This window comes from Myxocyprinus asiaticus, chromosome 36 (genome assembly GCF_019703515.2).
Source record: "Myxocyprinus asiaticus isolate MX2 ecotype Aquarium Trade chromosome 36, UBuf_Myxa_2, whole genome shotgun sequence".
Lineage (NCBI taxonomy): Eukaryota > Metazoa > Chordata > Actinopteri > Cypriniformes > Catostomidae > Myxocyprinus > Myxocyprinus asiaticus.
The window spans coordinates 30,977,365-30,994,418 of NC_059379.1; the positions used below are offsets into that span (position 1 = coordinate 30,977,365).

General features: G+C 40.2%; 1 protein-coding gene across 1 annotated transcript in view; it reads left to right on the forward strand.

Annotated features, from left to right (window-relative positions):
- LOC127427376 (integrin alpha-M-like) overlaps window positions 1-17,054 on the forward strand; it is a 62,226-nt gene that overhangs the window by 35,068 nt on the left and 10,104 nt on the right. Inside the window, exons 11-16 of the mRNA XM_051674957.1 lie at window positions 3,290-3,398; window positions 3,521-3,657; window positions 11,956-12,105; window positions 12,228-12,431; window positions 12,864-12,997; window positions 16,898-17,040. Of these exons, the coding sequence (XP_051530917.1) occupies window positions 3,290-3,398; window positions 3,521-3,657; window positions 11,956-12,105; window positions 12,228-12,431; window positions 12,864-12,997; window positions 16,898-17,040 (877 nt within the window). The remainder of the gene's footprint in view (window positions 1-3,289; window positions 3,399-3,520; window positions 3,658-11,955; window positions 12,106-12,227; window positions 12,432-12,863; window positions 12,998-16,897; window positions 17,041-17,054) is intronic.

Genomic DNA, 17,054 nt, shown 5'->3' on the forward strand with positions numbered 1-17,054 from the left:
TCAACAGAACACTGGTGTCATTGGACGTGCAGCTGATACATACCCTCAGAAATTTGTAACTAAATAGTTGCAGTTCATGAACCCTTTGTACTGCAAACATTAACCCAGTCCAATTTTAAAAGTCTGTTTATAATATGTGCTTGCATGTATTATAAATGTTCATAAACATAAAGACATCAGAGTGCATTCTGGTGCTCTTTTACTCGACTGACACACAATAAAACTAAATCCAATGCAAATATGCAGTAAATAAATAATACAGAAGCATCGAACACATTTTTTTCTTTTAGAATATTTAATTATTATGCTGATACCTCATATTTTATAATATACCTGGCGTTTTGTCTTAATGTATATAAGACATACCCAGTGCGTACGGCCGTCACCACGACTACCGTCCACGGGCTTTTTCTTGCAGGATTGGCGCTCCAACGGTGTCCTTTCCGCCCCTGAGCGCCCAGCTGTGGCACACAGCCGCCCCCAATGTGGCAGCCTCCATGGGTTACGAGGACAGGCCTCTTCCTCCCCCATCCCAGGCTGTTCCGGGGGTGGTCACAAGGAGCCAGGTAAGTGCTTCGATGTCCCTAGACACGGCCATGCCGTGCTGTGGCACCTCACGCTCCGCCCCACCGCTCCGCCCCATCTGCCGGTACGTCCGACCACGTTGTTCCCTTGGTCCCCCTCGTGCGGAATTTGGACACGTGGCTTGCACTTTCCAATCCATCGCGGTGGCTGATCCGGACCGTCCGACTTGGCTACGCGATTCAGTTCGCCAGGCGCCCGCCCAGGTTCAGCGGTATTCACTTCACCTTGGTCAAGGGCGAAAACGCCGCCACCCTGCACGCGGAGATCGCTACCCTCCTACGGAAGGACGCGATAGAACCTGTCCCTCCAGCTGAGATTAAGAAAGGGTTTTACAGCCCCTACTTCATCGTACCAAAAAAAGGCGGTGCATTGCGGCCAATCTTGGACCTGCGAGTACTGAACCGGGCTTTACACAGACTCCCGTTCAAGATGCTGACGCAAAGACGCATTCTGGCGAGTGTCCGGCATCAAGATTGGTTCGCGGCGGTAGACCTGAAGGATGCGTATCAGTACAAAGTCCTCCCTTTCGGCCTGTCCCTGTCTCCTCGCGTCTTTATGAAGATCGCAGAGACTGCCCTTGCCCCGTTAAGGGAGGTGGGCATTCACATTCTCAACTATCTCGACAACTGGCTAATCCTAGCTCACTCTCGAGACATGTTGTGTGCACACAGGGACCTGGTGCTCTCACACCTCAGCCGACTAGGGCTTCGGGTCAACTGGGAAAAGAGCAAGCTCCTCCCGGTTCAAAGCATCTCTTTTCTCGGTTTGGAGTTGGACTCAGTCTCCTTGACGGCGCGCCTTACGAACGAGCGTGCCCAGTCGGTGCTGGCCTGTTTGAAGGCATTCAAACAGGGAACAGCGGTTCCACTGAAACTTTTTCAGAGGCTCCTGAGGCATATGGCGGTGGCCACCCCGCTCGGGTTGATTAATATGAGGCCGCTTCAGCACTGGCTCCAGACTCGAGTCCCGAGATAGGCATGGCGCCACGGGACACACCACGTGGCCATTACGTCGGTCTGTCACTGTCTTTTCAGCCCTTGGACCGACATTTCGTTTCTATGAGAAGGTGTTCCTCTAGAACTGGTCTCCAGGCATGTCGTGGTCACGACAGATGCCTCCAAAACGGGCTGGGGCACTGTTTGCAACAGGCACGCAGCCGCCAGACTCTAGATGGGCCCGCGACTGCATTGGCACATCAACTGCCTCGAGTTATTGGCAATTCTGCTCGCCCTGCGGAAGTTCCGGCCGTTGATCCAGGGCAAGCACGTGTTAGTTCGGACGGACAGCATGGCAGCGGTAGCATATGTCAACCGCCAAGGTGGTCTGCACTCTCGCTGTATGTCACAACTCGCCCGCCGTCTCCTCCTCCGGAGTCAGCAGCACTTCAAGTCGCTGTGAGCCACTCACATCCCGGGCAACCTCAACACTACAGAGGACGCGCTGTCACGGCAGGTTTCCCTCAGGGGAGAGTGGAGACTCCACCCTCAGGTGGTCCAGCTGATTTGGAGTCGATTCAGACGGACACAGGTGGACCTGTTCGCCTCCCAAGAATCCTCCCACTGCCCGCTCTGGTATGACCTCACCGAGGCTCCCCTCGGCATAGACGCGCTGGCACACAGCTGGCCCCCTGGCCTACGCAAATATACGTTTCCCCCAGTGAGCCTGCTTGCACAGACCCTGTGCAAGGTCAGGGAGGACGAGGAGCAGGTCGTCCTGGTAGCACCCTACTGGCCCAGCCAGACATGGTTCTCGGACCTCACGCTCCTCGCGACAGCTCCACCCTGGCGGATTCCCCTGAGGAAGGACCTTCTTTCTCAGGGACGGGACACCCTCTGGCACCCGTGCCCAGACCTCTGGAATCTCTGGTCCCTGGACGGGACGCGGAAGACCTAAGCGGTCTACCACCCGTGGTGGTAGACACGATCACTCAGGCTAGGGCCCCCTCTACGAGGCGCCTGTATGCCTTTATGTGGCGTCTATTCGCTAAGTGGTGTTCCTCCTGACGCAAAGACCCCCAGAGATGCGCAGCCGGATCAGTGCTTTCCTTCCTGCAGGAGAGGTTGGAAGGGAGGCTGTCCCCCTCCACCTTGAAAAAATGCAAATACCACTCTCCAGTTTTTATTGGCCTTTTATCAAAGACCAGACGTGTCTCGGGCTCCCAAGAGTGACCCCTAGTGTCACTACATCGACACAATGTTTCGTTCCCTCCATCAGGGAATGGAGGTTACACCAGTAACCATGACGTTTCATTTTATATGGAGAGGGTCCTGTCATGTGGGCTGCCATGTTAGCATAAGATGACCAGCAAAATACTACTCTCTTTATCTCAATATCTACCCTTTTACTGGACACTTTCACTCATGGAATAAATTAATCATTGCTGACTGTGAATAGTGAATTTTTACAATGGCAAACTGCATTGCATTTTTGAATGATGCTGCATTCACGCCCCTGGGTGCTTGTAAGCCCAAGACGACATAGATGAAGAAAAATTCTGAATGCACCTCATCAATACCACTGCTCTGACATTGTTTTAAAACACCCTTTTGTAATTCAGCTTTTGAAATACACAGCAATTGTCAATAAATAAAAAAAAATAAATTAAATAAAATGAAAGTTATGTGATATTTTCAGATGTTTTATATGTATCAAAGTGCATGTGATCCACATCCAGTTACTGTTTCTTATTTATTTATTTTTTAAGGGAAGTGTGTTACTGAGTACTGTGGGAGCTTATCAGTGGAAAGGTGGATATGAGGAATACTTTCGAACAAATTCTTTTCAATCGGGCACTGAGCATGACAGTTATTTAGGTGAGGCTTTTTTAAAATACAGTCTAATAAGAAAAAGAAGATGTGTGTAGAAGCAACTGACTTTTAAATCACAATGAGACATTTCAGAACATGCATATTAAACTATTACATTTTGTCTTAAGGCTATTCAGTGGCTACTGCAAAACTGTCAAGCTTTGACTTCGCATATCTTGGAGCTCCAAGATACAAGCATCAAGGACAAGTCATTGTTAGGCAACTCCGTGACAGTTCGCTTACATCGACGCTGGATTCCCCCCAGGTTCTCTCCACTCACAAATATGTTCACTCATATGTGTCACACAATGGTGTCAAAACCATACATAAAAACACAATGGGCCCAATTTTAAGAGCGCTAGCGCTAAGCACAGCACTATGTGATAAGCCATATGCCCAAAGTCAGTGGGCATGGCCATGAAGTTTTGGTATTTTCATGCAAGCATGCGCTAAGTCTAGGTGCAAGTGAGGTTGGCGAAATTGCGTGTGCAAAGTGCTAATGGGCTTGGTCAAGTGCAATTTAATTCTGAGGTTGTTCTCCAGTACTTGCACCGTCTCCATCCTATTTTATAGTCCATTCTTTGTCAAGGACCAGCGATATCAACAAACACAGCAGATTCATAAGAAGTTGAAAGTGTAAATGGGCTGTATGCAATCAATTATAAGAATAGAAATACAGACTTACATTCTTTTGTGCCTTAAATGCATCTTTGTTGAATGTGAGGCACACTGACTTGCACACAACATTTACAAATCTAAAGGTGCCTTTTTGGTCATCCAGAAAAAGGGGAGAATTTTTAGCAATTAAATTAAAATAGTTAAATAAAATAAAAATCTCGTCATAATCTCACAATAATGGTAATAATATATTATTATGAGATTTCTTTGTAAATCAAGGGCGTATTAAAGAAAATTAAGCGGAGGTGCCTTTAAGAGCGTGCGCTACAGCACATCGGGGCGGATTCCAATCGCAAGTGATCCTCCCAATGCCCTATACTCACTCCGAACTGCAGAGCCCTTGAAGTGGATAGTCTGAAGGAAACATGGCATTACTGTATGAATGTACCCTTCGCTAACAGTCTTGTGGAAGGGACTTCTTCGAAAATATTCATTTTCTCACTTTCGTTTTGAACAAGCTTTCTAGTGGCATCCCCTCCCGCAGGAATGCCCTTCAAGGAAGCAAAAAATGCAGTTTTTAATTCGTCCCGGAGCATCGAAGTGCCGTTACCTCAGACGAGTAACAGGTCAAATAAAAAGTCCACTCCATGTATTGTGTTGTAAGTTCATCAAAATAATAATACTCGATTGCTACCGCATTTCTAACATCACGCACCACTAGTGTAGACAGATTTATTAATTATAATGGAAGCGGTCATGTCACTTTCAGAGATATAAATTAAATTGATCATTTATAGAATATTGACATAAACTGAAGGAGCTGTCAGGTATTGCCAAAGCCAGTTTGGTTTTGTTGAAACTAATAATCCATTAGACTAATCACTTTCAGAAAAATACCATTAGGCTACCACAGTACCGCAGCTCCCTATACGGATATTACGCAGTCTGCATAGGGCACCAACTCCCTAGGGGGGCACCAGAAACTCCACTGGCTGCCCTTACTCGCATGTTATACGTTATTCAAGGACCCTGTAGCATTTGCGGAACACAGTCGATCGCCTCGACGTTACCAGGGTAATGCCATGTTACTGAATGATTGACCATGTTCATATTTCATGATATTGTCATGGTACTCCAAGGTACTTTAAAAAATACCATGGTTTTACTATGACACATGTCAAAAACATAATAAAATAAATAAATAAACAAGTATATTACCATGGTGCTTTTTGTGAGAAATTTAACAGAATAAGCTATTACTTTTGATAAAGGAAAAATGGAAAAATATGTACAGTATATACTGCAGTGTTTCCCAACCACTGTGCCGCGGCACACTAGTATATTGTCAGGTGTGCCGTGGAAAATTAACAAATTCCACAAAATAAATAAATGCATGAAAAAAAAAAAAAAAATATGATAATTTCAGGGATCCAAACTCCTCACCTTTCTGAGAAATTCGCCATTTTGAAACCATTATCGGTCACTTCTGTGATTGTGAAGAGCAATGATTAATGTGCAAAAGTGACTGATATTTATACACATTAAGGGTCTCTCACACGACTCGCGTCAGCGCTGCAGAATACACTGAAGTCTATGAAGTGACGCCACTTTACACCAAAGTGTTTTTCACACACACATTTTTGCTTCACCAATAATGTCTTTGAGAGTACTAAGCAACAAGAAATATTTAAAAACTGTCCATATTTGTGAAGAGACATTGAATATCTCATAATTTCTTTTAATTAAATATTACCTTATCGTTTACGAATATCAGAGACCCCAGTTATTGAACTAATTTAAATTCACCAAGAAAACGCTTAGACCTAAACATAAACGAGTCCTTTAATTACTTTATGCTATCAAAGCAACTGCACGCTTTTTCTCTCTCTTCCAAATACATGTTTTCAATGTTTCAATGTTTATTGTGCACACCTCCCACTTTTTTATGTGGAAAACTCTGTGATTGGCTCTCCGTGACGCTTTCTGCAACTCTTGTCATGTGGAGGGCAATGCGGCACCTGACGCTGGTGTTGAACGGAGCGTTGACGCCTCGACTCAACTCATGTGAAATGGGCTTTACAATGACGAAAGAACATTATTGAAACTCAAAATTATTATTATTTGTCTTATTGTGGTCTTTACTGATAAAAGCCATGCTCAGCAGTTTAAATAGGTTACTGTATTGTGTTTATAATTCTTATACTGAAGTCAGTAGATTTGTAGCCATGCAAGTTTTAATAAAGGAGAAGGTAAGGACGTTATTGAAACTCACTATTATTAGACTATTATTGTTGTCTTTTTGGATGAAAAATAATGCTCAGACTGAAGGAAGACTATAGATATGCTTTGTTCTTTTAATGCTTAAACACTATAAAGTCTCTTGGTAGATTTCAGTTGTGAATGACTCAAAATGATTCACTGACTCACTCATAGCACATAAGACCACCTAGTGACATTTCCAGAAGGGGTCACTGAACTAATCAGTTAACAAAATTGAACAAATTTGTGAAACAGAAGCAAGCCTCACCAAAATACTCTTTATTTTGCAGCTAATTGTGCACAATTGTAAACTTGAATAAACTTGAATCACTTAAATAGCTGGAATTAGTGCTTTTAGCTTATTCTTTAAAAAAAATATCCCCAAAAAAAATGTTCGTGGACCAGTGATTGTCTTAGCATTTTCACCCCTCATGAGTTTGCATCCCTGTAATTTGTTGTGGCATGGCAAGAACAAATCTACAGATTAGAAAAGAAGCAAATTTGTTGTTTTTTTAATTACCCATTTAGCGCTCTTACCATCTGTGACCTCACAGCGTAGCCTACCTATGTGACTTGTTGAATTTCAAACATTACAAGTAAACATGCTACTAAGACAGACAGAAAACATGGACAAGTTCTTGAAAACGAAACATATTGACAATAGTTAGCCTATGTGGGATAGTGGTGTACCGTAAAAGATTTTGGGAAACACTGCTTTAGACTACAGTCCTAATCATGGTCTCTTTTAAAAGAAGACACTTAGGAGTTTTTTGGTGAAGTGAAAGCAAGCAGCAATATAACTGAAATTAAAACAACTTTATAGAAGCTTAAGTTTATTTTAAAGAAAATACACTGCGCTTAACTTGCACTAAACTTAAATAAAACAAGCAAAAAACGGTACACAGTGTCCGAAGACCGGCTTCTTCTCGCACACCAGCTCCAGACACTCACAACTCTCCCGCTACTAAATCTAACATCACAACAACAGCATATATGGGTTCTGTGAAACATAGCAAAATTAATGTTACCCACCTATCAAGTAGAAAAAGAGCAATTTATACATCCGTCTTCAAGCCTTTTACCTCTCGGAGGTCTCTCCACCTCTGAAAAGCCTCGCTGATGTTGATGCGGCTCCTAGCCCTCGACTTATCATAATCCTTCTTTTTTTAGTTTATATTCGTCTGACCTTTTTCTCTTGGTCTGTTTCTCAGCCATATGTCCTCCTTGCAGTTTAGAAAGTTCACATCAGCCAGATTTGCTGTTGCTCTTCTTAGGAATTTCCCTCTCACTCTGCCCCCACCCCCCATCCTGTGCACGCGCAAGAACCACCCCCTGTTGCTGATTGGCTGGAGTAGTGTTGTGTTGATCGGTCTGTTCCACTTTGTTTTTGTCCCAATTACAGAGCCAGGGCTGTGCACAAATACTAGATTTTTTTCAGCCCACCCTCAGAATGGACAGCTAGCAGACTGTGAGGAGATATTTGCAGAATTTGACAACAAATGTATTGGTTTAGAATTACAGAGTGCACCTTTAATGGGTTCCAAATAAGCTATTTAAAAGTAGTAAATAAACATCAATGGCCGAAATGAGCAGTCGTTAACTTTTGATTCTTACCTTTATATTGCTCTTTTTTTCTGCTCCTCTTCTTTGTGCTGCTTCCTGCCTTGTGCACCTGATAATTTGGTTCTTTTTTCACTCATTTTTTCCACATATGATAAGGTTATGATTATAATATAATTGCTTAGCTCTAGTGCTCAATATATGGGTAGAGGGGCGCACAGTCGTCACAAGAGGCCGCACTTCCGACAAAAAAATAAATAAATTCCGGCAACCGCCTATGTCGCCTATGCCACGGGCTGGCCCTGATTTGTACATTAATATAGATTTCCTTAAATAACTAAAATGAGCACCCTCACAGGTACGTGCTTTCTAGGAGGTTTATGCCCACTCTGCTAAAACCAGGAAATCTAAAATAGCAAACCCCAAATAAATACAGAAAAAGCTGAATAAAATAATAAATAAGTCCTTCGAACAATTTAAAATTCCATGATGGGAGACTGACCCACAGGCTCACCATCACAGATCATAAATACTATTCTAGATGTAAACATAGTTAAATTAACAACTGCAAAATGTCTAAATAAACCATGACCTCTAGGAAGTTTAACACAAAACTCATACATTTTTGTTGCATGAAGCAGCTGCAACAGTGATTGTCAGGGACATCATTTTTTACATTCCATTATATTTAGTTTGGACAAGAACTTTATTACCAACTGTTGGTGGAATCTCCAAACTGCAAAAACAGGAACTGAGTTAGACTTTGCGCTGAGAATAGAGGTGATTCTCAAATGTCTTAGCGCAATGACCTATTTCTCAGGAAAATATCAAATTGCACTTTGCGCCACTTCATTAACATTCAATACAGCCACAGTTTGTGTGCATACACCCACAGATAGCGCAAACACTCCCTCCATAAGCCCACTTGCTCTTTGCGCCGGAACGAAAATCGTCTGATAAATGAAAAAATTTAAATTGCGCTTAAAATAATAAATGAGAATTAGCGCTCTCATAAAAATTGGACAAGACATAGCGCACTGTCGTTGCTTGTAGTGCTATGCTTAGCATGCTGATGAAAGAGCCCAACATCATTTTTGACAGAGCAATAATTATGCATTAGGTCAGACATTACAATGGTGCTGAACAGTGTTGGGTAAGTTACTCAAAAATAGTTATCCACTACAAAATACAAAAGATTATCATACTGGTTATCCTACTTCATGGAAAAAATAATCACATTATAAATTACTTTGCTTTTAAATTAGTTTTTAAAACTTTTTAGTAGAATATTCTTTGTTTTTCCACTCAACGATTTCACTCCTTGTTAACTGTCATTGTCCCTTCAGCTGACACAGAAACACAAACAGACGTACATATGAACATAATTCATGTTTTAAATGGTTTCTATATAAATAATATTATTTTAGAAACATTTGTAAACCAAGTGATTTAAAAGAAATTAAAGTAATTCAATTTTGAACGTCAGTAACTGTAATCTCATTGCAATACTTTAAAATGTAATATATTACACTACTCTTTGACTAAAAAAATAATTAATTACTGTAGCTAATTACTTTGTAATCAGATTATACCCAACACTGGTGCTAAATAGACCATTAGAGTAGTTAAAAGTGTAGCTGATTTGAATTAAATGTCTTCAGAACAAAAGGGGAAACTTAAGGTAGATCTAAAATTATTTAAATCCAATAGGATCCAGACCAGGATCCAAGGTTTCATGAGGATGTTGGTTTATCGAATGGGTCTGGGTGTAATGATAAGCCCCTTTCCCACCTACAGTCAGAAAGGGACACCCAAAGAAACTTTTCCCTTCTCGCATTCGCGCTCACGAAAGTAAAACCCGTAGTGACACCATTTTTCTTCTGATGTTATTGCATGCGTGATTCAATAGCAACAACAACAAACACACAAACTGTGGCTGCATCCAAAAACATGAGCAGCTGCCTAACCAGTTAATGGGTCAAACAACAGTGTTTTTGGATGAATGGAACTCTGAACGGAAAACTAGTCTCTGGACAGTTTAAAAAGCACATTATTTCATCCTACCTCCTTATAAACCCTCCGAAGGCAGCAGTTTCCAGTTTTCAGATGCAGCCTGTGTCTTCACGTTAGTTTACTGGGCTCGTGAGCTGTGCTGCAGCTGGAGTGAGAAGAGAGGAGGAGGTCAGCCTGCCACGCAGCACACAATGAACTCCGTGGACAGCATGTTGAAAATGCACTATAAATCTATTTATCTACACAATCTTTTACAATAAAAGCTTTTATGACTCAACATTAATTACTGTACTGAAATAGTCACTCATTGACCTAAAAAAGATGCCTTGATGCAAGTTAACCACGCAGTAACAGGCACGCAATACTTCCCTCATGTAAACTAGATTTTATGACGGTTTAGTTTATAACAGAGTTCAATTACCCACTCTCTATAAACATCTTATTAGTTATATCCATCTTCTGAGGAAAAAATTCAATTAAGTAATCCAGAAATCACTTTATTTTCTGCATAGTCACAATGCAAACAGTACAGATGAGATGAAAACTCGAAGCATGTCTCCCCTTAAAGTCACACACACACATGTGAAAAGGGTGAAACAGTTGTGCTACATTAGTGCCTTCAGTGTGTGGTATTTCAGTGCAAAACTCTGTGTCTTATTCTACTCGCTATAAAGTTTTACCATAGAAAGCCATGAAAAAACCTACAAGAATTCATAATCGGGATCAAAAATTACCTTGATTTGATTCAATATGTAAAAAGGTGTCCTATTTATATCTTCATCTTAAGTAATTTTATTTAATTTGTTTTTTCAATTACATCACACACAGCTGTTTAAATTCATATTTATTTGTTCACTTTTAATGTAGATAAACAGTAAAAAAAAAAAAAATATATATATATATATATATATATATATATATATATATATATATATATATATATATATATATTATTTAAATGTATTGCCACATTTCCTGAACTGACTCTTTCTGAGTCTTCATTACAAACAAATTTAAAACATCTATTAGTGCAGACAGATTTCTCCATTGGTATGTTTTAAACCTAATCTGCTTCTCATTTAAAGAATATTTTTTTGCAGCAGCATAAAGACAAATTCACAGTCAGTCATTCCTAATTATTACTAAAGATTATTTAGCAGAGATGGGCCACTTCTATTAAAATGAATGGGAGGAACTGGAACGAACAACCCATCGGTCAGCGGATGTAGAAAGGAAGTCCCGCCTTACAGGTAAAAGAGCCAATCACCTTTTAGATACAGACATCGCCTGTCAATCAACTCGAGAATGTGCATGTGCATTAGCTATACAAGCCGAGAAAATTGAGTTTTTTAGCTTAATCTGAGGGAAAAAAATCACAATTTATGAAACCCGTGTTGACAGACTTGACTTCTTATTTGAAAGATGCCATTTAAACGTAAGCTTGGCAAGCAGTTTTTAAGATTTCAGTGTTCCCCCATTCAAGTAGATAGGAGCTGCACTGTCATGAATGGCAATAGCCTCCCGGGAGCATTTCAAAGATGGCTGCTGATATACTGTACAACACTTACTGCTAACGTGTTCCTGAAGAAATTTAGAGCTGTATTTGTGTGAGAAATTTCACTGCTAGCAACTTTTTACAAATTAGGGCCAGCACATCTCACACAAAAAGTAAGTTTGCATTTTTCTGGCTATTTGCCTTTGGGCTAATCTTACACTGCTTTCGTTTGGATGGGCCTCCAGCTCTCTCTACTCCTTTGACCTCCTTTAGTCACTTCACTCTTCACAAAAAAATCCATGGTGAGTCAGAATTTCATAGGGAATGCCTAGGAGCCATTTTGGCCCCCTTTACGAATACGTTGATACAAAAATGTTATTTGTAATGGTTTTTTTTAATATACAGTATATGTTTAAAATGATATACACTCACATGAAGACTAGTCATACTTGTCCTTGTAACAGAGTTGACAGAGTGTGTTGTATGGTTTGCTATTAAATAATTTTCATACAGAGATTCAGGGAAGCTTAAAAGACAATGGCAGCCTATATAATTTTCACTGAAACTGGTGTGTACCATTGCAAACAGAAGACAGTATCTCCCCTCCTCTTTTTTCAGCCTCAGATTGGGTCATATTTTGGAGCTGAGGTGTGTGTGGTGGATTTGAACTCTGACTCCAACACAGACCTCCTGCTGGTTTCAGCACCAACATATACAATGGCTGACGGGGAGGGCAAAGTGTTTGTCTATTCACTCAGTCCACACAAAGTAAGTGATGAAGAAAAAAATGGTTATGAAAATCTTGACATTTGAAATACAGTTCTTTGATTATACAAGATCTTTAAGTATTCTTGATAACATTTTATGCCACTCTCTGTTCTGTTTTAAAGCCTTACGCTACTTTTTCACGTACGGTCCTGGTAGGCATAGCAGGACAGTGGGGGAGATTTGGCTCTTCTCTGGCCAGTCCAGCGGATCTAAATGATGACGGTTTCAGGGATGTGCTGATTGGAGCTCCCTTTGAAGAAGATAGGCAGGGCAGCATCTACATATTTAATGGTAGAAATGGAGTGATCAGTTCAACATACTCACAGGTGAAATAGACATGGGTTAGTTCACCCACAAATGAAAATTCTGTCATCATGTCTTCCTAAACCTGTAAGGAGATATTTTTAAGAATATTTGAGACTTTGTTTTCCTTACAACCAAGCTCCAAAAAGGACAGAAAAGCACCTTAAAAGTACTATGAATTTAAATGTAAATAAATGTAACCTCCATCAAGCATTTCTAGTCATTGCGGTTCAGACCTGCACAGTAAGGAGGAAATATGCACCAGTTCAACAGAAACAGTTTGGTTTCAGTTTGACAACTGGGATGCCTGTTGTGAATTGTTCATCATCCCTGTAGTCTATTTTTGGTCCTCTTCCATGACTCCCATGTTTCATTACCTCTCTTGGCTTACTTCATGGAGTCTAATTCTCTTAATCTGTCCCATTTCCTCTTTCTTCCACTGTGTGTGATAACAGAGGATTGTGGGATCATCTGTGGAACGAGGTTTGCAGTACTTCGGGATTTCATTAAGTCAGTTATCTCTAGACCAAAGTGGAGACAACCTACCTGACATTGCTGTTGGATCAATGGGAGCATTTCTGCTTCTCAGGTCTGTTTTCTTTAAAATAACTTAACATGCACTGAAAAAAAGTGGTAATGTGCAGTCGCTATCTCAAGGATCAATATCTACTTGATCTAACACTTAAAAATTACTTTGTTAATGTAACCATTTGTCAGGTTGATTTAGTTAAATGAAATAAAATATTTTGATACACATTTTTAATTTAGAAATAACAACAAAGATTTTGCTTCAGTTTCACTCCATCTCCCTCAGATCTCTACTCTTTGGAGTCACAATCTGTTGTTGTTCTGTAACTGTGATTTCTACCTTTTGTGTGGTAACACGTTAGGATGTTGAAAGGAAACAGTGTAAACCTAAAAGAGAAATTTCCTTTTGGATTCTCACATTGTACCGAGATGAGGTTAACAGCGCTTCATAGAGGCTCGCCTTTTCTTGCCAGACAGGCAGTATATTTGCCATCACTCCAGTTCTGTGGCCTCTGAGGAGCCACATGAGCTTGAGCCTTGATGATCTGGGTCTGGACCCAAGAATATGGAGAGCAAACGGGCACCGTATTTCTTGCTGTTTGCCTTCCTCCATCCCCTGAGTGAAAGCGCCACTACTTGCCACCGAATATGCTTGTGAGAGCTGACCGGATGAGCTTCACTGTTCTCTGACAAGTTGGCAGGTGAAAAACATATGCCTAACAGGCTGCTGCCAATTAGATTGGAGAAGGCGGGGAGATGCGGAAGTTGTTACTCTGACATGTGCTACACGGACGGGTTTCGATGTTGCGCACTGTCTCAGTGTTTCTATCAATGTCTATTGCTAAACATGTTTACATACGCGTCTTTCCGCGAATGTTGGGCATGGGGCAGGCACACCCCGCCAGAAATTTGGAAATTATGGGTCTGGCCCCCTGAGCGGGGCTCTCTCTCAAATGATGCTTTTCCCCATTCTAGATGATAGGGCCCCATCTATGATAAGGTTAAATGCTCTTAAGTGATGTGCATTTGTGTCATGTTGATGGCCCAGTCCACTGCCCTATCGGTTCAATGCTGGCATTTTTTATAGTGTTTTAGGGCCGGGGTTGCCTTGGCAATGCTTACAATTTATGTTGCTGTTATTACAGCTGAACACACATCTATTAACGGGGTGTCAGTTGGTAGACATTCTCTTGTGTCTTGTTTTATGCATGCGTGCGCAGGTTGAGACTTTTCTGCCTCGTTTGAGTTACCCTGTGGTACTTATGTGTGGTGTTAGAGGTGCTCTTAGGTGTTTCGTCTGAGCCCTTGACATCGGTATTAGATAAGTTATTAACTTTTAAGTCTGCCTCTTAAGACTGCTTTTGGAATTGGCATCTTTTAAAAAATTTGGGGATTTACAAGCCCTGTTGGTTACTCCATCTGGTTTAGAATTTGCTCTGGGCTTTTCGAAGGTGGTGTTGTGACCAAGGTTGGGTTATTTGCCCAAGATTGCTTCTACTCCATGTTCTCAGTAGGGCTGTTAACTAGGCTGAAAAACTAAATTAGAATTTTAACCTTAAAAATTAACAAAATTCTAATTAAATTTGAAAATTCAAATAAATTCTAATTATAAAATCAGCAGATTTTGATGACATTGTTTCTTTAGTCCACAAGAGAGTGCAATGAACACAAATAAACAGTACAGCACTCTGTGAAATTATTGCAAAGACCATCTCTGGTTGTTAATAAAAGAGCATTCCATTTTTAACTAATGTGCATAGAATAAAAAAACAAATGAAAAAAAAGTTTTAGTTGGTTAAAATTCTCAAATATTATGTAAAAACTAAAACAAAGGACGGACGGGGCTTACAGCTTGAACTCCTTTCCTGACAAAGCGTTTTAAAAACCTACTGCTTCATCTGAGAAACGCTGATAAGGCACAAAGACCTCCACCTAAGGGGTTCTCACCAAGCTCTTTTGCAACAATCCAGCTTACCATTTGTTTTTCTATGTAAAGACGCGCTAGATGAACATCTTTGATTGTTTCGCAGTGTTTTGTTGTTTATTCAGTGTTGTGCAGGAGGGCTGTATTTTTTAGATGCCATGTCAAGTTAAAAGAACTTCAAATTTAAAGCGCGTCTTGAGACATGTGCTTATTGTTTAAGTGTATTTGCTGAGCTGTGTCTAGCCTTTGCAAGAGCAAGAATGTGATCGGTCTGAAGTCATTGTCCGTGCTTGGCACACATCCAAAATTGTAATGCACATTTTTAGCATTCAAATGTTTGTTTTTTTTTTTTTTATTTGACTATTATAAACTATAGACTATTATTTTTATTATTTTTTATTCACATTTTTTTTATTTAACTGACTGCACCAGTCAGGGGCATAGGTCCATGTAGGTCCGTATAAAGCTTTACAATAAAATGTTCATACCATACCAGTCCAAATGTAAAAACAGAAAAAGGTTTGAAACTTTTATTTTCAATTTTTTTCCGGAGTGGATAATTGTCCTTTTCATCAATTAAAATTTTTCGAAATTGTGACTAGAAATAATTTTTTTATTTTTGTCTTACAATTTGCACTGTGGGCTGTACCATTAGCATTGGGGTGTGGGTTAGGGAACGGACTGTATGTAAGCTGAGGAGTAGTTTAAAATGCTTGCCCAGGGCTCGACAACCGAAGGCACACATGCCACCTTTGCCACGCAGAGGGGTTGGCACATGGCAATAGCAAGAGAGTGGACAAAACTTTTGCACCATGACCCACTGAGCCCCAACTTGGCGGCAAGCACATCTCTACACTTTAAGTGGGTCATGCAGAAACAAAGGGTACAGCTTTGCGTGGTTATCTCTGCGCAGTCTGGTAGCAGTTTGATCTCTCGCTGGCTGGCAGAAGCTGGCATTGACGGATCACATGTGTCAGTCCTCCTGCCTCTTGTATAACTTTTTTATATCCAGTTCATTTACAAAGCATAGGATACTAGTAACAAACAATGATGACCTCTTGGACGCAAAAGTAAACGGACCATTCATGAACCACGCCCTTCTGTTTGGAACTCACACAGAGCTGAATAAAATGTCAGAATGTAATATCAAATGTGGAAAATTAAAGTCCTCATGTAAAAAATAAATAATTTCAAATTAGGTCACTTATCAAATAAGCACATTTGTGACATTGTGTCACTGATCATGTTAACTGCTTTGTACAAAAACTCTGTGCTTTCACTGATGCAGACAAGATGCTGTATAGAACATTTTCAGATCATGCTAAATAACAATTGATCAAATCAAATAAAATCAAATCACTTTATTGTCACATAGCCATATACACAAGTGCAATGGTGTGTGAAATTCTTGGGTGCAGTTCCGATCAACATAGCAGTCGTGCAGTGATGAGACATATACCAATTTACAATAACATCAAATTAACACAACACAATTTAAACATCTGATATACACATAATTACACTCAACAATATACAAATAATAACATACATTGTACAGTATACAATACGCACTATATAGATACACATTTTTCAATAAAAATAAAAAATAAAAATATATAAAAAAGTATATATATATAGAATGTACAGTATTGTACTGTATTGACATTCAGGCTGTCGGTTGATTGTCATCAGGTTTTTGCACAGACTTGTGGAGTTCATGCCTGCTTAAATGCATGTCATTGAAAGTGATGCACCAAATAATAAGAAATGCTAAAAGTAATGTAAATTTAAATGTAAATCATTCGTTTTTTGCACTCATATTTCTAATAATGTGCTGTAATGTTTATAATAGAACAATTTATTGGAATTAAATTACATGCGTGCTTACATATAGGCTAGAAGCATTTTAACTAGTAGTCTCAGACTTTTGGACCACAATGTTTACTGTACATACCACATACAAATACAGATACAAAAAAGTACAAATTCAACCATTGTGTGTGTGTGTGTGTGTGTGTGTGTGTGTGTGTGATTCAGGTCCAGACCCATTATGCGCTTGGAAACAAAGGTAACTTACAGACTATCTAAAATCCCAACCAGTGAATCAGACTGCCCAAAGACATTGGAAAACACTCTGACAGTGTGCTTCACCATGAGTGCATACAAGCATGCTGTAACAGGTTCATGTATAAGC